This window comes from Pelobates fuscus, chromosome 9, assembly GCF_036172605.1.
Source record: "Pelobates fuscus isolate aPelFus1 chromosome 9, aPelFus1.pri, whole genome shotgun sequence".
NCBI classification, from domain to species: Eukaryota; Metazoa; Chordata; class Amphibia; order Anura; family Pelobatidae; genus Pelobates; species Pelobates fuscus.
The window spans coordinates 27,622,821-27,647,129 of record NC_086325.1 but is presented as its reverse complement, the minus strand read 5'-3'; the positions used below and the strand labels follow the sequence as shown (position 1 = coordinate 27,647,129).

The following is a 24,309-nucleotide window of genomic DNA, read 5'->3' as shown; positions in this document are numbered from 1 at the left end:
TCCCAGCACAATTTAGTTTGTTTGTTGGTGTTGAAACAGAAGGCGATTACCAAATTAAGAAAACACAGACGGTATATCTTAACTCAGTAGAAGAATCTTTAGCTTGACGTCTTCTGTAACTGTAAGTACCTTCCTTTTAGAATTATGTAGACCTATTAACTCAGAGTACAACTGGGATTAAAGAAACAATTGTGGTTTTCAGCCATATACAAGGAATTAGATTAATTTGTTTTTGACTTCTCTCCTTTTGCCTATTTTTGGGTAAATAACAAACTGAAGCTGTCATGCAAACTCGTCATGTTGTACATTGTAGTTGACTTGGTTCTCCAAGCACTACTTTACTGATTTAAAGTGGTCAGGGTGCTTGGAGTCTGTACATGCAGTGTTTCACTATTAAATGGACACTGCTGGAGGTAGCATTACATCTCTGCAGTATAATAATCCAGCCCAGAAAAAAAGAGTTCCACCCTCGTTTAAGTCGGTCCTTTGCATATTAGACGTCTGTCGGCAGCACACACAATGAGAAATGGAGGCACCCCCTTCTTAAATCCCCCTTAATATCAGGCAGAATGGCGTCACTTGACGATTGGGTTGCCAGAAGAATTTGTCCTTTTGGTGGGTCAAAGTGAATTTCCTATTCGCTTTTGTGGGTGTGGTGGGTACCAGGACTGCAGCTCCATCCAAAAAGCAGTATTTGATTAGTATAACCCTTTAATAAATCCATACAGTGTGCTTAGCAGTAACTACTAGCTATAAAGAATGGCATGCTATTTCTAGATTTGGCTCTCTATATACTATTCATTTTGTCTCTGTACACCTGTACCCCCTCAATAATAACTATATCAAATATTTATAAGGCCATTATACACAGTAAAAAAGTAATGTTTTGGAGGTGATGCCCTAATGATATACACAGTCACAAATCCTGATTATTTTCCTTTCCACATACTGCACTAGGTTATCTTGTATATGCTTTTATATTTATGCACAATAAATGTGGGTGAAGTTATTTAAAAAAAGGTCAGAATTGCAAAAAGCATTTGACATAAGAAAAAAAGGGAGCAAACAAGTCCACTACATAATTTTAGAACAATGCAAAGCAGTGTTACATCTTTAAAGCTGTAGGCTAAACGTGAACAAAGTGTTGATCATGTGTCCTCTACTCAAAAGACAGAAGAGAGAGCAAGATACATGGCTTTGAGTATGGCTATGGTGCCAGAAACCTGTCTGTATGTTTGCTTTAAGTCACCCCAAGTGTTTTTGCACCTAAATCTAATTTAAAGTCATACAGTGGCTAGCTTGTTGCACTCAACCAGCAGGCAATGCCGGACACTTCCATAGGCGGTAAAGTGAAATTTGTTAGTACCAGGTACGGGCAGTAAATGTCTGCATTATAAGAGTGTGATTGAAAAGCATTTTCCTACTTTTGTCCCTTGCACAACAATCAGTCCCTGCTGTAACTGCTTTGGAACACATTGCCATGATTCAGAAGATACGGTTAATTGAGAAGGAATTAGAAAAGTTTCTCCCATAACATATTATAAAAAACGTCACCCAGGCTAAATCATCTCAATGAAGTGATCTGGGTGCAGTATTCCTGTCCTTTTGACCCTGCAATGTAAAACATGTTTACATTGCTGGATTAAATCCATATTTATACGGACTGCCACTACAGGTACTTCAGGAGCACTGACCAAGTATAACTCTTGACACACGTGACACAGAAGCCCCCATAATAAAGCATTGATTCAAAGTTTTTCTATGGGGAAGCTTAAATGTGCACGTGGTACTTGACATGGATCAAATCACCGATGCTCCTCTATGAAAAACATTGGATTGGACCATGCTGGAGTATACTAAAGCATTAGATACAGGTTTGTATTCCGAACGCTTTAACGCTCCTTTAACCTATATTGTGCACAAATAATAACCAGATGTAGTGATATATATATATATATATAAAATCACTTTTTATACTTCATAAGGGATCTAAGTTGCATTGCCTGGTCTATTTGTAGAATGGGGAGCAAGGGGCCCATCTATCATACTCAAAGGATAATCCACCCATGCAACATTTAGAGAGGGTCATGTGCTGCAACATGCTTTTGGCTATCAATCCCCCTGCTCAGTCCTTGATTGTCTATTAGTAGAGAGTTCAAAATTTCAACTTGGTAGTAGCCATTGGCAAGTCACAGGTTTGACCTGGCGAGTACAAATTCACCTTTGGGGAATATGACAAACCCTCCAGGCTTGCCGTGGCGAGTAACTTAAGGCCTGGATAGTATTGTAGGTCTTGATATTCTAAGCCCTAAGTTTGTGTATTCCCATAACAGGCCCTCACCCAAAAATGTGTGTAAAAACAGCACAATTCAGAACTCAAACATACTGCAATAAAGGATAACAGACTTGGTATATTCAGCTCTTGCAGTGTATATTTATTTAGCTCTTTAGGTTGTACACACAGTACATGAAACACAAGGGACACCAGATTGTGTCGATCTGCCAAATTGACCCAGTAAACCAGTCTGGACATTTAGCTCTCCAGCCCAGTATATACTGCAAGACTACTAGCCTTTCATGGCTATATCTATACGTCACCAGCAAGGATGGAAAGGTTTTAAATTCTGTTGGGAACCATCAGTGCCTTGAGGGTTTGGACAGATATAGCTCACGCCAGCTGTTGTACTAGTTTGTCTTCCTTTGATTACCAGTGCACAGCCAAATTACAGGACAAAGATTACCCATGTCCTAAATGGCCTAGCAAAGACTCCTGCTTAGCTATGCATACACACTTGCAAATTATAATTTAGGCCAGGGCTAGTCAAAAAGGTTGTCCCACAACTGTTGTAGAACTGGTTTCCATTATTGTGTTTTTTTTTTGCTTAAGGGTGGCAAAAGATCTTGGAACAACCTACAACAGTCAATTGACTACCTTTTGGCCAACCCTGCCCAAACAAGGCCTGCGATAACAACTATCTGAAATCTATTAACAAGCCTGGTAAACTACCTCCCTTAACAACACAACTCAAAGGAAATAAATAAAAACAAAACCACAATAGACATTATTGTACATTTGGTCAAAAAGGTGAAATCAAAATTTGTTGTTTAGAGAGCACGTGTGTGTTTTACAAACAAATTAAAGGCTATGAAACTAGTTCTCAAATGAGTAAACAATTTAGAATTTAGGAATATTACAGAAAAGAACAGATAACAACTTGTCTGAAGAATACATGTGTTCCAGTTAGAATTTGTTTTGTATAGTGCCTAGTGCAGGGATAGGCAACCTTCGGCACTCCAGATGTTGTGGACTATATCTCCCATAATGCTCTTACACCCATAATGCTGACAAAGCATCATGGGAGGTGTAGTCCAAAACATCTGGAGTGCCGAAGGTTGCCTATGTCTGGGCCCTAGTGAATGTTATCTGTATACATATCTGGGTAATCACTGATCATTAACAGCAGTGCTTACATATGTGTATCTAATTTCAAAATGGAGACTGGTCTATGGTACAGAGAGCAGGGAGGTGTACAACAATAAAAGAAATCAAACCAGTTACACTTGACAATTAATTAGGACAGCCAGCAGGATCCACTGAGAGACATTTAAACATCATGAGAGGTGGGCTAAAGGACTTTTATCTTTTCATTTACAGGTTGTGTTCACCACTCCTCCCCCACCCCCAAACCCTGGGCCCGTGTCCCCTATGAAAATTCAGTTATAAAGTGTAGTTAAATGCAATATCTGCAATCCCACCTGCCTGTGGCCTGTAACTCCAAGTAGGTTTGGCTTGGGTTTCTGGGAGTTGCAGTCTACAGAAGATGAACTGCTTGAGCCTGCCAATCCCAGATTACATGGAGTGTATGTAGATGTGATTGAATTAATAAAAGTCACTGGTTTTGCTACATTCTAGTAGAGATTTGTAAATAGTACACAAAATTCTTATTTTACAAATGATTGGCCAGACATACTTTCCTTGCCCCACAAGTTACAGCTAATATTACTGGTCAATAGCTGGCTACAGAGAAGACCCCCCTCACTGATTCTGGAACAAGAATCTTAATATGACCAGGGTACAATGAGCTGGGGCCTTCACAGTACTGGAAATGGTGGGCAGAAACCTACTCCCCCCACAAACCAGGTCTACGTTTGTCACAGTACTAATAAGCAGAAAGGAAAACGAATATCTAGGTTGAATATTAATGACATATGAGATACGGGAGGCACTGACAAGGTCACAAAATAATGGCACATCACATCTCATCATCCAGGCCATAGTCTTCTTCTGGGTAGTCACCAACTGATACATGCTGAGGTTTGACAAATGCACCATACTTTGGAGAGCATGTGAAGTAGCGTTTTCCCTCAACACTGCAAAGAGAAAAGGCAAAAAATGAGTTATATAAACAAGACATTCAGGCTACTTATCACCCTTAGGTAGGATACTGTGCCACCCAACAAAATAGTTAATATTTATTGGTTTATGAATCTGAAATGTTGAACATCTGCGTGAGTGGAGAATATGCATGTAACAAATAAAAAACGGTTAGAAAGTGTTGCTATAAACCTGGCATAAAAAACAAAAAACAAAAAAAAAACACAATGCAACACACATTTAAAAGCTTAATTTAGCTTAGTAGTACTTAAATGCCAGGAGAGCCTCCTCACTGCAGACTCGATCTGCCTACCATCAGAGCATCAAGCTTGATGATAAATGTCCAAAGAAACAATATTGTTCCCATCAGCAGCATCTATGCCCCAAAATAATTTCATTACAGTGTCCTTTTAATGGTTTCACAACACAATCCAAAATGCAGGCATTTAATCCCATTTTCCATAAACCTATCAGTAAGAACATTCTGTTGGTTCCCATGGTGACTGATCCATTCTTGGAGAACACTCACCTTCCGTCATGTTTTCCAAGAGGTTCATCATACTTCACTCCAACCCAATATCCAGGTTTAAAATCGGTTTGACCTGCAATTAGACAAATACATTTGTGTATTACAAGCAACAGAAACCCACAAATAAGAAATACACCTGTGGCACATGTTCTCTAGGGATATTCGTGTGCTATAATCTGCCCCTAAGCTGAAATGAAAATGCTCTGACATGTCTGGGGATGTGGGTCACTTCAGAATCACAATATACATCAACCAAATTTAAAGGCCTCCACTACTGCTGAAAGATCCAAGCTCTGTCACAGCCGAGCATGTCCTTGGCAAGACACCCAACGCTAAATATCTGCATAGCTAAAATCCTTATAGATTGTAAGCTTGTTTGAGCAGGATCTACTTCACCTCTAAATATCCCCTTTCTATAATTGTAAAGCATTGTGGTATATATTGGTGATATATGAATGCGGATAATAAATTATAAATAACCTCAAGCACAGATATCCATGCTAGCAAACAATATCGTACCCAGGTACCATAATATAAAGTGGTTTAATGGGCTTCTATTGCCACAGCATGTGGCATTCATGTTTGTGAGTGCATAATATTTAAAATTTGCAGGTTTGTTTTTATGGTATTATACTACGTGTTATTTCTTTTTAAGCCATTAACCCCTTCAGGACCGGCCTGTTTTTGCGATGTTTGTACGTTAAGGACCAGAGCAGTTTTAACACTTTTGTGGTGTTTGTGTTTAGCTGTCATTTTCCGCTCTCTCATTTACGGTTCCCATACAAGTTATATATTGTTTTTTTCACGACAAGAAGGGCTTTCTTTACATACCAGTATTTATATTATGTCATATATTGTATTTAAAAAAAATAATAAAATATGGTGAAAAATAAAAAAAAAAAAACATGTTTTTGGACTTTTACTTGAAAAATCTTTTACTTATCTACAAAAGCTAATGAAAAAAACTGCTAAATAGATTCAAAATGTTGTCCCGAGTTTAAAAACACCCAGTGTTTACATGCTTTATTGCTTTTTTTGCAAGTTATAGGCCTATAAATACAAGTAGGAAATTGCGGTTTCAATATATATATATTTTAAATGTATCAATAGTGACATTGTTACACCGTTATCTGTCATAAATCCCCGAAACACACCTAACATGTACATATTTTTTTAAAGTAGACAGCCCAGGGTATTTAAAATGGGGTATGTCCAGTCTTTTTTAGTAGCCACCTAGTCACAAACACTGGGCAAAGTTAGCATTTATATTTGTTTGTGTGTTAAAAATGCAAAAAACGCTAACTTTGGCCGGTGTTTGTGACTAAGTGGCTACTAAAAAAGGCTGAACATACCCCATTTGCAATACCTTGGGTTGTCTTCTTTTGCAAATGGTATGCCATCATGGGGCTAATTCTCATTCCTTGGCTACCATACGCTCTCAAAGGCAACCTAACCAATCTGACAAATTTCAATAAAAAAAAAAAAAAGTAAAATCAAGCCTTATATTTGACCCTGTAACTTTCACAAACACTATAAAACCTCTACATGTGGGGTACTGTTATACTCAGGAGACTTCGCTGAACACAAATATTAGTGTATCAGAACAGTAAAATATATCACAGCAATAATATCCTCAGTGAAAGAGCTGTTTGTGTGTGAAAAATGCAAAAAACTTCACTTTCACTGACAATATCATCGCTGTGATATGTTTTACTGTTTTGAAACACTAATATTTGTGTTCAGCGAAGTCTCCCGAGTAAAACAGTACCCCCATGTACAGGATTTAGGGTGTCATAGAAAGTTACAGGGTTAAGCACAGTGCTAGCAAATTAAATTATCTGGACTTTTGGCCTGGGTTGGCAGGCAGGTCCCTCAAATTGCAATCATTAAAATTACTTAATTAGGTAAAAATATTACATAAATATGCACGTAGAATTTTAATATATATACATATTTATATATTTGACGTCTACGTGTATATTTATGAAATTATTAATGTAATTTTGTATGTGGACATATGTATATTTCGTATTATTTTTATTTATTTATACATAGATATATATATCATTACATTCTAAGTGTATTTTGATATAAATATATATATATATATATATATATCAATATCAAAATACTGTTAGAATAAAATTGAATATATATATATCTAATTTTTTTTTAATTATTAAAAATTATTTTTATTTTTTTGTTATTTATTTTTATTAACATATTATTTGTATTTTATAATATATATATACCATATATATAGTTATTATATATATTGTATATATTCGTGTGTAATTTAAATATAAGTGTATTTTTATATTAATATACGTATATATAAATATAAAAATACACTTAGTGTGACATATATATTATATATATATACATATATTATATATATAGGTATATATAGATATAATACATGTATATATATCATATATATATATATACACATATTTATTTATTTTTTACACTGATTTCTTTTTTTTTACACTTTATTTTATGATTTTTTACTTGCAGGGAGACTGCCTGTCAGCACAGACAGTCCCCCTGCAGGCAGATACAAAGACCCCTATTGCGGTCATGTGATCGAGTGATCACATGGCCGTGGGGTCCTGATCTGCCGAGGGGGGACTGCCCGGGCAGACAGGCAGTCCCCCTGGACCGGGAGGAGAGCTGATCGCCGCCGTGGGACCGACGGCGATCAGGTAAGTTGCCCAAAACCGTTATGACGGTTCAGGACCGTCAGCGGTCCAAACGCACGTTTTACCGCTGACGGTCCTGAACCGTCAGCGGTCCTTAAGGGGTTAAAGAATATTTACCCGGTCTTCATTACCACTATTATACTTCATCGTTCATCCCCTTGCCGCTGATGTATATGAGCGATTATGCTGCTTCTGTATATCCTTCATGTGCGGTATTTTACGTGTGTTCTGTGCTTCACACATTTTTATCAAGAAGATTCACTTTGTTTGTTATCTACATTTATTTTCACACCACTTTATTTGAACAAGAATTGTACCCGAAGAAAGCCAAGGAATAATATTGGGAAACCAATAAACTAGAGAGTGAACCAATACACATAGAAGTCTACTCTCATTGTTACGTACCCACATACATAACAGTTCCCCGCTTTGTAGGTAGGCCGACCGCTCGAACCTCGCATCGTGCCCCTGTTGTGATGGCCTCTGCAGCTACCCTCTCCTCCTCTAGCTTGCGGTCATTCTCTGCTTTCATCTGGGCTGTTTCTTCCTCATTGAACTTCCCCATCTTGTTCTTCTTCAGGAATGAGCGCACAGAATCTATGAGAAAATGGAGACAGAAATTGGGTGGTCATCGTCTACCCCAAACCAGTCACAGGAATCAAAAGTTACTTCATGAATGACGATTTTGTATGAAGGCTTCTAGAACTAGTTCTATCATGCCGATCAGCACAACTGATGGATAATACTTTGTCAGAAGTCTCTTAAAAAGTCCTAACCGATGATACCTCAGCTTTTTTGCATTTCAGCTGTTGTGACTGTTATTCGTGATGTGCTGAATGAACATCATGGAAACTAAAATCTACGACAGTTAGAATACAAAAGGTTAGCTGTTATCAGGCTACTAAATTCATTTTTAGGAAACCTATATGAATGGATGCTGCCTATTAGGATGGTTAGTTGGTGGTACCGCTTACAAAATAGAACATTTCCAACTGTGGATGTTAAATATCTATTAATTACCAAGTATAAATCCAACAACAAGAAATTGTAGGAAATGAAAATTATTAACTGGGTTTATTCTCAGCATCTGATGTACTAACCGTGTCTGGTGCTCAAGGATAAAATAAATGTTTGGGGATAAGCAGGGTTTCAAATCTACATTTTCTTTGTACACACAAAATATCCATAATGTGTAAAATATATAAATAAAACAGATCTACGGCCTAAAACCTTCATTAAAGATGCAGTTCCAGCTACACAGCTGGGAAAAAAAATCTAAAGTGAGGACTGCAGGGAAATCAAAGAAAATGTCAAAACATAAGGCTAACTATCCATACTGCAAACACAATTGACTCAGTAACTAAAGAAATAGAATTATAAACATATGCTTATTCAGAAATTCACTTTGAATTCCCAGAAAGTCTGTAAATCTTTATTCACATTTGGTCCTGTGACTTTTTTTTTAGGATTTGATCAATTTCAGCATGTGACACAAAGTGCAGGTATTTATAGAATAGAAGCCCTTGCTGCCACAGCAGAAACCCACCTCCAAACATAAATTGGAGAAGAAGAAAAATGTAATTCCAGGAGATACTTGAAAACCAAGGGAAAGCTAAATGCATAATGCCTTGTTATTATTGGGATTTATATAGCGCCAGCTTATTCTGCAGCGCTGTACATTAAAAGTTGTTAAATATTTAGATAATTAATAGCAAAATAATGCTTCATGTTCTTCGATCTACATACTCGATCAGTCCGTTTAGGTGGAACAACATGTTTAAAAGAGATTTCATGTTACTGCAGCAAAAAGCTATGCAGGGGCAGGGAATGAGTTTATAAAGCTGAATATGAACAGGAGAACCAAGATTGACACTAGGTGGCGTGATTTGAGTGAGACCTTGCGGTGAAAGATTTTTTTTTTGTCACAGATTAGAAAGCAAATCAAACATTTGGTCACTTTCTTATCCCTTGTTGCAGTGAGCTGAATTCTAACAGGATGGTGTATAGACTACTGATACTGTGGCTGCTGGCAACTGGTCCTTATAAAATTCAATGGGCAGCGGAAAGGGACATTGATCGGCAGCATAGGCGGAAGGTGGAATGACACTGAGGGATGCACCTGTTCTTTTCTCATAGGCTTCGTTTGATAGCTCATATTTTTCCACCCTGGAGAGGTCCTCGAACTCCCCAATCCTTGCGCCACTCTTATCTATCACCTGCAGGTAGACATTAATTATCATAAGAGCACCATTATTATGTTATAGCTCTGTGCAGATTAGGAATACATAATGAGAAAACACACACAAATCATAAAGATTGAAACAATCAAGTGTAAGCTTCTGTCCCTCTGCTAGTGTTCGAAAGATCAATAAGAAAACATAACAGGCACAGGCAGGAGTTGTTGTTTGGAAGGAGAATTTTGAAGTAGGGAAAATCCAAAGAATTCCATAGTTGGATTCCCAAGTCTCAGCCAATTAAAACAGTTTTTTTTAAATAGACATATGAATAAAGAAAAAAATAATTGAATTCACATGTCTGCAAAACGGCAATGAAGACTAGCAGTCATGAAAATAAAACAAAACATTTACTACGCTTATCTGTGAAGTGAGACCAAAGTGGCCAATGACTATCAACAGTGGCAGGGACAATCAAATGTGGGTACTATGCAGGTAGAATAACAACAGGCTGGAGGCAGGATTCCACCAGAAGAGAGAAAAAACACATGCTTGTTGCAAAATTGGAAGTGCTTCAAACTGGGTTTTTTTTGCCTTCTTTTGGATCAACAGCAAAAAACATATGTGAGGAAGGCTGAACTTGATGGACGCAAGTCTCTTTTCAGCTATGCAACTATGTAACATGGCAGTTCTCACAGACATGCTTATACAATGAAGTCCTGAGTATCTATTTGCACACAAATCTTACATAACTTGCAATTCTGCCAACACAACATATAGTGCATTGATGGTTTATCCCCGGCTGAAGACTATCCAACACCGGTCTATGGACCATTTCTTCCATGGTTGGTCTTTAGTAGCTGGCTTACATTGAAAGGAACGTCAGGCATATTGTGTATTAAAAAGCATAGCTAAAAATAAATTAAGTTAAGCACCTTTTCTAAACACATTAAGGCTTCTCCACTCATTAAGCATCAAGAGTTGTGTTTAGGTATTCTGATCTATTTTAGCTGAATACTAGAGGCGTGACCTTTTGCAGATCAAACCCTTTTAGAAAACAAAAAAAACAGACACCCAAGTCAATTATATCTTCAATTAAATTGTTTAAACACATTTACAATCACCAAGTTAATATATGACCTGGTGATTGAATATATTATATATTGAGCTAAAGTTGTTCTGGTGACTGTAGTGTCCCTTTAATTTAGAATTTCTTATCTCCTGCATTATTAAAGGCCATCTGGACCCACAGAAGCCTCCTGTGTCTGATTACAGTTTAATTTACAGAATTAAGGGTAATCTAAGTTAAGATCTGGTTTAAAGTGAAACAATTTTTTTTCATACAGATTGTCACAGACAGGGAAAGTGTGGCTAGGGCTACATGGACAGAGACAAAAGTGAGTTCTCTCCTAAATTACAGAGAATAAAAAAATAAAAACAGACAAAAAAAACCTCACTTTTTTGTTTTACTTCGTAATTTTTTTTGTATTTGTTTTTCAAAGAATGGGGTACAGAAGTGAAAAAGGGATAGGGGAAGCATTTTTGACATGTAGGCAAATCAATCTTACATACAACAACAACCTGGTATTGGAGGAGGGGATATAGAGGGTAGGTTTAGCCAAGCGATCTCAGTGCATTGCACCTATGTAGGTCACAGTTTGGTTACATATTGTCGGCTCATGGCCAGGTTGCCCTATTTGATACGTAGCATCAACACATAGTACACATAGGTGTGTAGAGGGTCCAGAGGCCTTAGGTATGTGATTACATGCAGCGGATGCATGCAGTTCCACCCAGGGTCTCCAAGTGTCTTGAAAAGTGTGCGTTTCTTTGCTACTGGTCAAGGTCATACTCTCATAGATATAATATTGCTGTATTTTGTCCCAGAGTTGTGATTTAGATGGGCATGTTTGGGATTTCCAGTTAAGGGCCAGTAGGTTCCTGGCAGCTAGAAGTGTGATCACGCAACACTTGTCTCCTCGCTTTTGTGAGCTCTGCGGGGAGTAGGAGCAGTAGGTATGTTTTGGGGTTCTTAGGTATGGTTGGTAGGTTTAGTAGTGCGAAAACCTTATCCATAAACATTTCTTGGTTTTCATTAGGCCCATATATGTTCATCAATGTGTAGGGACTATTGTTGAGGTGACATTGTAGGATAAGGGTATCTGCCCTTTTTGTCACTGATTTTACGGACTAGTTCGAAGGTGACATTTTTACTCACTAGGATAGAAACCCCTCTCTTTTTTGTAGAATAGCAAGAGTGGTGGTCTACTGGAAACCAGGGAGAGTTAAACCTAGGCCTGGAGCCCCATTTAAAATGCGTTTCCTGGAAGAAGGCTACATGAGCCTTTCGTTTCTTGGCTTCTAGGAGTGCAAATCGCCTTTTATTCGGCGTGTTTAGCCCTTTCGTGTTCATGGAAATTATCTTTAAGGACATCTTGCCTATTGATACTATGTGGCGGTCCTGTAACCAGCAGCTGCGCTATGGTTTGGGTCTTTAGTGGGGGGTGGTGGGTAAGGAGGGGCGGTTCCGGGTATCGGTAATAATTAACAATAACTATGTACAATGGCCCGCTGGCAGAGTGGCACAATGCAGTAAACTGCAAACGGGTATGGTATGAGGTAGGTAAGCAGTGTGGGGTTATGCGGGCTTAGATGATAAGTAACGTTATACAAAGTATTAATCGCAGAGTTATACAAAACTAATAAATTCAACATAGGATGTGTCCGCCTTATGTGGACTCCCAGCTGTAAATCACATTAGGGGGTGAAGTCAGCCGTGAGGCACCATAGGGGAGCATTGAGCATTAGCAGCAACAAGTCATACATATCTGGTCAGCTGCGTCTCGTCCAGGCGAGCATGGCTGCGGCTTCTCTGTTTCGCGTGGGTATGTCTCATGCCACGGGATCACATACAAGTCTCTGGTAGGTTTCTTGGATGGAGATGCCATGGATGATCTAGAGGTCGTGAGTTGAGCGGTGGGTATTTTCCAGTCCTTGAGTAGTTTCATGCCGTCGGTCGGCGTTAAGAGAACACGATCTACTCCATTTCTTTTCACTATGATCTTCGCGGGGAATCCCCATTTGCACAGGATAGCTGCTGATCGCAGAGCTGATGTGACAGGTGCAAACGCTCTCCGTTTGTACATGGTAGTTGCTGAATGGTCTATAAATAGTTTTATTTCGGTGAATGGATCTGGAAGTGGAGCGGTAGCCGTTCGGGATGCCTGCATGAGTTGATCTTTCACTGTAAAGTAGTGTACTCTTGTAATGACATCTCGTGGGGTGGAAGGCGGTAGGTACCTAGGTTTCGGCAAGCGATGGGTACGATCTAAGCGGAGATCAGCGGGTTCCAGGGTTGGAACGAGTGCCCTGAACATGTCTTGAACAAACTGAGTAAGTTCTTGTGGGCCTATTGTTTCAAGGACGCCCCTTAGTCTGATATTATTTTGCGTATCACAGTCTTCATTGTCCGCTATCTTCCCTTCTAGGAAGGTTACCTTTTGTTGGAGCGCAGAGTGTGCTTCTGCTAGCTCATTGTGTGCCTCCATAAGCCCCATCCGCTTTCTCCTCGAGATGAGCGGTTCTGTCGCCTAGGGCCTGTATGTCAGCCCTTATATCAGCCGCCATTTTGGAAAAGTCCGCTCTCAAGCTGGCCTGTAGTGAGTGCAGCATTGTACTCACGGACGCGTCGGTAGCGGGTTGTATGCCAGGGGTGCTCGGTATGTCCTGGCCGTCTCCGGTGTCAGAGTCTGAAGTGGGGGAATTTGGTCCGCCGGCGCCATCTTGATCGCCGTGATACACCACGTTCGGCCTGTTTAGGTGGGAAAGCATGTTTTTTTGCTGATTTGGTAGACATCTTGCTCCCGGTGTCCTCAGTAGCTTGCTCTATCGTTTTGTAGTAAAAAAATGCTGTGTAGCACGCTGTGCAGTCCACAATTTGGCGGAGCTCGCTGACTATGCGACTGCTGCCATGCGGTGTCAGGCCACGCCAGCCCATTTTTATTACAAAATAAGTCAAACCCTTTATTAAACACACTGAACATATTTAAAGGAACACTTCGCACATCATAACAACTTAATCAAAATTAAGTTGTTATGGTCCCTGTGCACTTTCTTACCTGAAGGGGTAAATCAAGCATGTCAAACTCAAAGGCTAACACGGGCCAAATAAACAGGGTTTAAATGGCCCGCAAAAAAAACTAAAACTTTAGTTTTCATAGAAACAAAGGTTTATTTCGAAAAGTACCATATTAAAAAAAATCTGACTGGATGTCCTCACACTCGTAGGGCTTCAAAGTAAACAAAAGAGTGAATTCATTTTAACCCCTTCAGGACCGGCCTGTTTTTGCGATGTTTGTACGTTAAGGACCAGAGCAGTTTTAACACTTTTGTGGTGTTTGTGTTTAGCTGTAATTTTCCGCTCTCTCATTTACGGTTCCCATACAAGTTATATATTGTTTTTTTCACGACAAGAAGGGCTTTCTTTACATACCAGTATTTATATTATGTCATATATTGTATTTAAAAAAAATAATAAAATATGGTGAAAAATAAAAAAAAAAAAAAACATGTTTTTGGACTTTTACTTGAAAAATCTTTTACTTATCTACAAAAGCTAATGAAAAAAACTGCTAAATAGATTCAAAATTTTGTCCCGAGTTTAAAAACACCCAGTGTTTACATGCTTTATTGCTTTTTTTGCAAGTTATAGGCCTATTAATACAAGTAGGAAATTGCTGTTTCAATATATATATATTTTAAATGTATCAATAGTGACATTGTTACACCGTTATCTGTCATAAATCCCCGAAACACACCTAACATGTACATATTTTTTAAAGTAGACAACCCAGGGTATTCAAAATGGGGTATGTCCAGTCTTTTTTAGTAGCCACCTAGTCACAAACACTGGCCAAAGTTAGCATTTATATTTGTTTGTGTGTTAAAAATGCAAAAAACGCTAACTTTGGCCGGTGTTTGTGACTAAGTGGCTACTAAAAAAAGCTGAACATACCCCATTTGCAATACCTTGGGTTGTCTTCTTTTGCAAATGGTATGCCATCATGGGGCTAATTCTCATTCCTTGGCTACCATACGCTCTCAAAGGCAACCTAACCAATCTGACAAATTTCAATAAAAAAAAAAAAAGTAAAATCAAGCCTTATATTTGACCCTGTAACTTTCACAAACACTATAAAACCTCTACATGTGGGGTACTGTTATACTCAGGAGACTTCGCTGAACACAAATATTAGTGTATCAGAACAGTAAAATATATCACAGCAATAATATCCTCAGTGAAAGAGCTGTTTGTGTGTGAAAAATGCAAAAAACTTCACTTTCACTGACAATATCATCGCTGTGATAGGTTTTACTGTTTTGAAACACTAATATTTGTGTTCAGCGAAGTCTCCCGAGTAAAACAGTACCCCCATGTACAGGATTTAGGGTGTCATAGAAAGTTACAGGGTTAAGCACAGTGCTAGCAAATTAAATTATCTGGACTTTTGGCCTGGGTTGGCAGGCAGGTCCCTCAAATTGCAATCATTAAAATTACTTAATTAGGTAAAAATATTACATAAATATGCACGTAGAATTTTAATATATATACATATTTATATATTTGACGTCTACGTGTATATTTATGAAATTATTTATGTAATTATGTATGTGGACATATGTATATTTCGTATTATTTTTATTTATTTATTTATACATAGATATATATATCATTACATTCTAAGTGTATTTTGATATAAATATATATCAATATCAAAATACTGTTAGAATAAAACTGAATATATATATATATATATATATAATTTTTTTTTTTTTTTTGTCAATCTTTCTTTTATTAGAGGCAAATAAGATGGGGTACATAAGAGAAATTGGGGGAAACGTGCAAATGAATTACATTATAGGATCGGTACAGCAAGATTAAATGACATTTCCTGAATTACGGTGCCTCAATTTTTAAATTTTTTTGTCGTTAAAACAGTAGTTAGAAAATACAGGCTAAGGATCATAAGATCCGGTAATTAACATGCTAAAATATTAGAGGTCCTACAGGTGATTTCACGTGTGTAGACAATAAGCTTACAGTTTAAAGAAACAGGGGTTAAACATTAGATTAAATGTTATAAAAAGTACATTAATGCTTATAATGTGATTTGCAGGTCTTGTGGTACACTTAATAGCAATGAATAAGAATGACATGCTTTGCACACAGGATATGGACTGAGGCTTAAGTCACAAAATAAAAGTATAGACTATTGGTACAGTAGCTTGTTAATTAAGTAAACGCTAAATATGACATGCTGTTTAGTCATGTCTAGAGTGAATGAGCATATAATGCTTAGCTAGCCTAGGAGAAGATCTAGACAAGTAAGAAAGGTATAAACATTAGAACAAGATTTTGGTTTGAGAGGCAAATGAGTGATGTGTTAAGAGATAGGATACATTTTAAGGAGTACAAAAACTCTGCTTAGCAGGTGTCACTGTGGTATAGATAGCGTCTATTGTAGTAGAGGCCTTGGACTTATACCGCTGTGCGTCCCGGTCTGGGAGTGCTCGGTCAGCCGATACCCATCGCCTTGAAGGGTGTTGGGAGCGTTTGAAGGTCCTGCTGAGGCTCTGCAATGTGCTGCGTCGTGGGTTCCAGTTGCCGACTCATCTGCTCGTCACCGCGGGGACCGGTGTGGACATTGCGGGTAAGTGTATTCTCCGTTTGGTGCACTGGGGCTCTCCATAGCTTCGAGCAGGATCGGAGCTGTGATTGTAGCTTGCTTGTTGCTGGTTGCGGTTTGGGTGTCCGCCACATGCGGGATTTGGGGTGAACTTGTGGGCCAAATCGGGCCAGGGTCGCAGTATGCCTTGATCCCGCCTGTTTGTGTTTAGGCAGGCGGGATCTCCGTCTTCGGCGCCAACTCTTAGGGCCCATCAGGCGGGGGCCTATGTGGTTGCGGTGGGCATGTACTGGTTTTTGAACGGGTGTACTCACTGGAACTGCATTGTGTCGCTCCTTGCACACCAGTCGTGCCCAGAAGGCGTCGAGTATGGCTTCGAGTTTGTCCATGATGCTATGCTTGTCCGTGTGGTAGTGTGCAGTGCACGTGGCGTCCGCCATTTTGAGTGCTCGTGTAGCATGGGGCTGCCCTGTATGCTCTGCCGTCGTCTCGCGCTTAAGCCCTGCTGCCTGGACCGGGATCACCCCCGCCGGTCCTGAGGGGGGGGAGCGGGTAATCGGCGGCTCCATGCCCCTGACGTCGAGGCGAGGTGAGCGGCCGTCTCCCCCCTGCCCCGTCCATCGTGGGCCGCAGCCTGCCACCTGGGGTTCTCGCTTAAGGGAAACCTTTGAGTCCGGTATCGGGTGATTCACCGGGGCGCCCCCAGTATGGGTAGCACACCCCGGCTTTAATCCAGGCATGAGAACTGCCGGTATTTCCCTATAAACAGCCTGTGTGGTGGGAGCTCGTCCACCATGCGACTGCTCTGCTTGCAGGTCAGGCCCCGCCCCCAATTTTTTTTTTTTTTAATTATTAAAAATTATTTTTATTTTTTGTTATTTATTTTTATTAACATATTATTTGTATTTTATAATAATATATATATACCATATATATAGTTATTATATATATTGTATATATTCGTGTGTAATTTAAATATAAGTGTATTTTTATAATTATATACGTATATATAAATATAAAAATACACTTAGTGTGACATTATATATATATATGATATATATACATATATTATATATAGGTATATATAGATATAATACATGTATATATAGCATATATATATATATACACATATTATTATTTTTTTCACACTTATTACTTTATTTTAAAACTTTATTTGTGATTTTTCACTTGCAGGGAGACTGCCTGTCAGCACAGACAGTCCCCCTGCAGGCAGATACAAAGACCCCTATTGCGGTCATGTGATCGAGTGATCACATGGCCGTGGGGTCCTGATCTGCCGAGGGGGGGCTGCCCGGGCAGACAGGCAACCCCCCTGGACCGGGAGGAGAGCTGATCGCCGCCGTGGGACCGACGGCGATCAGGTAAGTAGCCCAAAACCGTTATGACGGTTCAGGACCGTCAGCGGTCCAAACGCACGTTTTACCGTTGACGGTCCTGAACCGTCAGCGGTCCTTAAGGGGTTAAGGAGACGTGCATTTGCATAGAACAAATGTTTTGGACAGACTAGATGGGCCGAATGGTTCTTATCTGACATAACATTCTGTTTCAGTCCAACTACCTTGACATATTAAGAAAAGTTTGGTAATGGGACTGAAATGGTGATTGTATGCTGTTGCACAGCTGTAAAATACAAATGACATTATTTTGTTGATTTTGAAGTCCTATAAGTGTGTTCTTCAATTGGCTGAGATCAAACTTGATGATCTCAGCCAATCAAATGCTTTCCCATAGGAAAGCATTGGGAGGCTATTGAGCATGTGTGGCAAGACGCTACGCAACCAATGAGCATTCCCATGGGGAGTGTTCAGCACCTCTATGCAGACCCAATATAATACACTGCTCTTCTCTGCTCAAGCAGGTCAGATGCTCCTCTGGCACTGTGATCAGGAGGGAAGGGGGAGTGGCTAGCATGCTCTGCAGACAGACAGCCACTCTGCACACTGTAGCACAGCTGGTGGACATGACATCACATGCTGTATGCACATATCCGGTGGCTGGCGTGGACTAAAACTTAGCGCTCTTGGGGCCATCGTGGCATGCGATCGGCCGTGGTATGGCAGACAGGAAAGATCTTTCCTGTCTTGTGGCTGGTCACAGCAAAATGCAGCCGCTGGGCAAATGGGCCGCAAAGATAGTCATTGTGGGCCGCAAGTTTGACATGCTTGGGTTAAACCGTTTAACCTGAAAGGTTGCCTCCAATGCTGGATCTCCAATTTTCCCAGTGGCATCTGTACCATTTTTTTTTTTTTTTTAGATCATAGATGATTTAGATTATTAAAAATCAGGTATTTTGTCCAAAAAATTTTAAACTTGTCTGAATTCCAGACAATTTTAGGTGACCATCTAGGTGCCTATAAAGTCATGCTAGGTAACTTGAAAGGAGAATCACGTAGAAATTAAAAAAAAAGGATCACTATAGGGTCAGGAACACAAACATGTATTCCTGACCCTATAGTGAAACCCCACCAATTAGGTGGCTCCCCCCACTTAGCCTCCTTGGAATGAGTAAAAAAAAAAAAAAAAAAAACACACCTTATTTTCAGCTCTCCACGGCTCTGCTGGTGCTGGCCCCGCCCCCTCGGTGACATTATGAAAATTGCTGATTTTTAGCCAATCCAATGCATCTCTATGAGGACAATTCAGCGTCCCCATGCAGAGCGTGGAGACGCTGAACGGCAGGGCTACTTACTGTGCAGTCCTGAGCCAGGAAGCCCCTCCAGTGGCCATCTGGAGGTGTCCCTAGGGGCAATGTAAACACGGCCTTTTCTCTGAAAAGGCAGTGTTTGCATAAAAATGCCTGAAGGGAGCTATTATACGTACCAGAACAACTACATTAAGCTGTAGTTGTTCTGGTGATTATAGTGTCCCTTTAAAACACAAGTGGCTTATTAGAATATTTCCAGCAAATGTAGCACTGTAGGTTCCATAATGCTTTGCCCACCAACGAGCTGAAGCACCATGGTGGTTGCAGTTTCACAAGCAGGTGTATGGTTCTGTCTTATCCATGTGTTTACTTATGTGCATATATCACAAGAATGCAAGATCTTTTCTAAACACGGATAAGTTAATGAAATATTCCAATCACACTAGATTTCACCAGTACAAACTAGATGAAGAATGTGTGTGCAAACATCAGTGTTACAGAGCTTGGGCTTAGCAAACGGCTAAAGTAGAAGATGGGACACAAAGATATTATGACAAAAACAAGATAGCATTTAATGTGTTCAGGATTACTAACGTGGATCCTGCAGCCATCATCAACCGGGTAAGACCCTAGTAATGCATCATCCTGGTCCAGGTTCTGAAGGAAAGTGTTGTCTGCACTGAACAACTGCAAGTCCATACATGATGCTGGAGAGCCAACCACCAGTTCTAGCTTACACTGAAAATAAATGGGAACAGACCATCAAAACATCATATATATAAAATATACCACTGTAAAAAATTTTTTATTAAAAAGTCTTAAATTTTACGCATTATACATTACATTGTAACAAGCAATTTGTTCTTTTACTGAATAAAGTTGCTATTCACGAACGTCCAAATGACAAAACCTAGGCTGAAATAGGTGAACTGAAAAACAAAATTCCAACACCGGTATTGTCCTAGTTTTGCCATTTGGATTTCAATGTGTTATAATTAGAAATTTAGTAAATAAAGCCCTATGTATTTAAATGGTGGTAAAATAGCTATTTTTACTATGGTCAAACACTTTTCATCTGTTCTCCCTCATAACCACTTTAACAGGGATACCGGTAGGTGCTGATCTGCAAACACAACATTATACTTATCACACTTGGTCGCATCCACGCGGTCACGGATCATGCATGTGAACTTTACAATACACACCCAACACTACAGATTTTCAGATTTCATAAAAATCAATAAAGCTGGCAGCATCACAAGTTCAGTGACTCACACCAAACCACCTGCGGTTGTGAGGAGTTCCTAAGAAACCTGCAATGGTAGGTGTATTTTAAGCACATGACATAATGTCACGTTGTATGAGACAATTGTTTAATCCCGTGAAGGTGAATCGCATTGGTAAATATAGTTACAAAGTGAGTGTGTGTTGAAGTAGAGACCTCTCTTTACAATGCTTAGTTGTAGAAGAGAAATAACCCAAGCCTGAAACCATGACTCGGAATGAATGCAGGTACTAGCCCGAGTATAGGGGCATTAGGAACCCAGTAGTACAGCTGCCAGGGGGCACTGTTATTCTGTTTGACATTGTATGTCATCACCACTATCTTAACAGCATTCCTTACAATAGTATTAAATTACTGTTATTGTCCTTGCAGTACCTCAACTTCCTTCCTTCCGAAGGACCAAACTAAAAAGTCTAAAATATCAAATGTAAAAATATAAAAAACAAAAAGTAGTGCTATAATAACCTGTTAAATAAGGAGGTAGCTGAACCTCCCAAGTTGATGTTATAAAGAATTGCATATTTCCTGGAATGGATTCCTAGACGTTATAGGACAAAGCACATACATGTGCAATCCAGGAAATAATCTTAGTTAATTACGACCATTCTACAATTGCAACTATTTCACTGTGTAATGGGCATATAACACACGCAGTAGAGTAAGGCATGTAGCTCAAGCACAGAGGCTTCTCAATGATGGCGTATTCCTCTTCACAGACTGAATGTCTGTGTTCGAAAAAGAGGGGCAACCTGCAGACAGCAGGTATGTTAAAACCAGGCCTTTTATAGCACTTTTGTAGGCCAAAACATATACAATGTAAGATAACTTATAATAATGCTGGAGTACATGTTTAGGTGTCCAGTCCCACTCTGTTAGGAGTTAAAAGGTATTTTACTTACCTTTTCTCCATTGTTGTGCTGGTCTTGCCAAGGCTGGCCCCGCCTTCGAGGCTGAGATCATCAATCTTGATCATCTTAACCAATCCAATAATTTCCCCATAGAAAGCAATGGGTGGCTATTACGCATGCACAGCAAAACACTGCACTAATCATCAACTTCTTATAGGGATGCATTGAATCAATGCATCTCTATGGGGAGAGCTTAGCATGTCCTGGAAGTTCCTCTAGTCTAGTAGCTGTCTGAGTGACTGCCAGTAGAAGTGTTACTAGGCAGCAATGTAAACACTGCGTTTACAGGGACAGGTTCTATACACCAGAGCCACACTATCTTAACCCCTTAAGGACCAAACTTCTGGAATAAAAGGGAATCATGACGTGTCACACACGTCATGTGTCCTTAAGGGGTTAAAGGACCACTATAGGCACCCAGACCACTTCAGCTCAACGAAGTGGTCTGGGTGCCAGGTCCATCTAGGGTTAGCCCTGCCTGTTGTAAACATAGCAGTTTCAGAGAAACTGCTATGTTTACATTAGGATTAATCCAGCCTCTAGTGGCTGTCTCATTGACAGCCGCTTCTCACAGTGATTTTCACAGTGAGAAGACGCCAGCGTCCATATGAAAGCATTGAGAATGCTTTCCTATGGACTGACTGAATGCACGCACGGCTCTTACCGCGCATGCGCATTCAGCCGATGACGTCCGAAGGAGAGTCCCCAGCGCCGAGGGAAAAAGCTAAGATATTAACCCCTTCCGCGCAGCGGGAGGGGGGCCATAAGGGTGGGGGCACCCTCAGGGCACTATAGTGGTCCTTTAAGTTGTAGTGGTTCTGGTGACTAATGTCCAGTTAACTACTGCATGTATTTAATACTTTTGTCACTTTTTACATTTCTGGCATACGGTGCTACATTATGTGTTTCTTAACATATTTTTCAATAATATTTTCTTCTTTCACATGCTTTTTTAAAAGATTTTTTTGTTGTTGTTGTTGTCCAACCTCCACCATGGCTCTAAAATTGAGGCGTGCAGTTCTACCGTGTAGAACTGAACACATTGATTTAATAGTCTAATATTCAGATTTTTGGAGGGGAGGCGGCTAAGAATTCTGCGTCTACAGACTCTTGTGATGCGAAACAGTACTTGTGAACACCTTAATGCAAAACTAGATGTCTGTCATATACACACACCGTAGGGCTCTTTATTTTGATGCAGATTTAGTAGTGGAGATGTAAGGGTGTAACTGCCCATTTCTACTGAGATTTTTACCCACTGCTTTAAAGTAGCTCTAAATTCATATTAATGTGTCAATGCTCATTTTATACATGGGGCTCACATGTACCTTTTGCCACATTACAAAACAAACAGTGGTGCGGTCACCCATGATACTCCATGTGTCACCACCTCCCCCTCCCATAGACCAGTGACAGCCAGGACCTGGCCCAGCATGCTCTGCTTCCGAAACAGATGACGTGCTCAGTGTTCGGCATAAATGGCAGCCTCACCCATCATTATTAACCAGTTACATTGGTTAACGGGGACCCCCCTCCTCGGCCGGTTACATTGGTTAACAGGGACCCCCCTCCTCGGCCGGTTACATTGGTTAACCCCCTCCTCCCCCCCCTCACAGCCCAGTCACCCATGCTGTCACCCCCTCCTCCCCCCCCCTCACAGCCCAGTCACCCATGCTGTCACCCCCTCCTCCCCCCCCTCACAGCCCAGTCACCCATGCTGTCACCCCCTCCTCCCCCCCTCACAGCCCAGTCACCCATGCTGTCACCCCCTCCTCCCCCCCTCACAGCCCAGTCACCCATGCAGTCACCCATGCTGTCACCCCCTCCTCCCCCCCTCACAGCCCAGTCACCCATGCAGTCACCCATGCTGTCACCCCCTCCTCCCCCCTCACAGCCCAGTCACCCATGCAGTCACCCATGCTGTCAACCCCTCCTCCCCCCCTCCTCACAGCCCAGTCACCCCCTCCTCCCCCCCTCCTCACAGCCCAGTCACCCCCTCCTCCCCCCCTCCTCACAGCCCAGTCACCCATGCTGTCACCCCCTCCTCCCCCCCCTCACAGCCCAGTCACCCATGCTGTCACCCCCTCCTCCCCCCCTCACAGCCCAGTCACCCATGCTGTCACCCCCTCCTCCCCCCCCTCCTCACAGCCCAGTCACCCATGCTGTCACCCCCTCCTCCCCCCCCTCCTCACAGCCCAGTCACCCCCTCCTCACAGCCCAGTCACCCCCTCCTCCCCCCCTCCTCACAGCCCAGTCACCCCCTCCTCCCCCCCTCCTCACAGCCCAGTCACCCCCTCCTCCCCCCCTCCTCACAGCCCAGTCACCCCCTCCTCCCCCCCTCCTCACAGCCCAGTCACCCCCTCCTCCTCACAGCCCAGTCACCCCCTCCTCCTCACAGCCCAGTCACCCCCTCCTCCTCACAGCCCAGTCACCCCCTCCTCCTCCTCACAGCCCAGTCACCCCCTCCTCCTCACAGCCCAGTCACCCCCTCCTCCTCACAGCCCAGTCACCCCCTCCTCCTCACAGCCCAGTCACCCCCTCCTCCTCACAGCCCAGTCACCCCCTCCTCCTCACAGCCCAGTCACCCCCTCCTCCCCCCACTCCTCACAGCCCAGTCACCCCCTCCTCACAGCCCAGTCACCCAGGCTGTCACACCCTCCTCCCCCAGCGCCGCCATCTTTAATGCTCCCCAACCTTAAGCTCTGCGAGCGTGATGCCCCGATTTAACCTCTTGTCGGCGGTGAAGGAGTTCAGGCTGCTGCTGACCCGCACTGACACCAGGGGGGCCGAGCTGACCGTGACGGCGCTCATGTTACAGCTTAGGTCTGCGGCGGCTCCGAAATCGTGACAGATGAAAGAGGAGGAACGCAGGAGCCAATCAGAACACGGCGAGAAAAAAGGACAGCCAATGGCAACACAGGGCAAGGCGTCTCGGAACCAATAGGAAATTAGACTAGGCGTTGGCTTTGTGAGCAATCAGCAGCT

The 24,309-nt window shown here is 41.3% G+C and overlaps 1 protein-coding gene across 1 annotated transcript; it reads right to left on the bottom strand.

The window, feature by feature from the left end:
* Positions 1 to 2,414: 2,414 nt before the first annotated feature.
* Positions 2,415 to 24,220, bottom strand: TBCB (tubulin folding cofactor B). Its single transcript, XM_063431680.1, has 6 exons — positions 24,019 to 24,220; positions 19,726 to 19,869; positions 9,726 to 9,822; positions 8,012 to 8,203; positions 4,905 to 4,977; positions 2,415 to 4,371 (listed from the first exon to the last, which is right to left on the bottom strand). Exons 1-6 carry the CDS (start codon positions 24,133 to 24,135, stop codon positions 4,254 to 4,256), a joined length of 741 nt encoding a protein of 246 aa, XP_063287750.1. The 5' UTR covers positions 24,136 to 24,220; the 3' UTR covers positions 2,415 to 4,253.
* Positions 24,221 to 24,309: the final 89 nt, after the last annotated feature.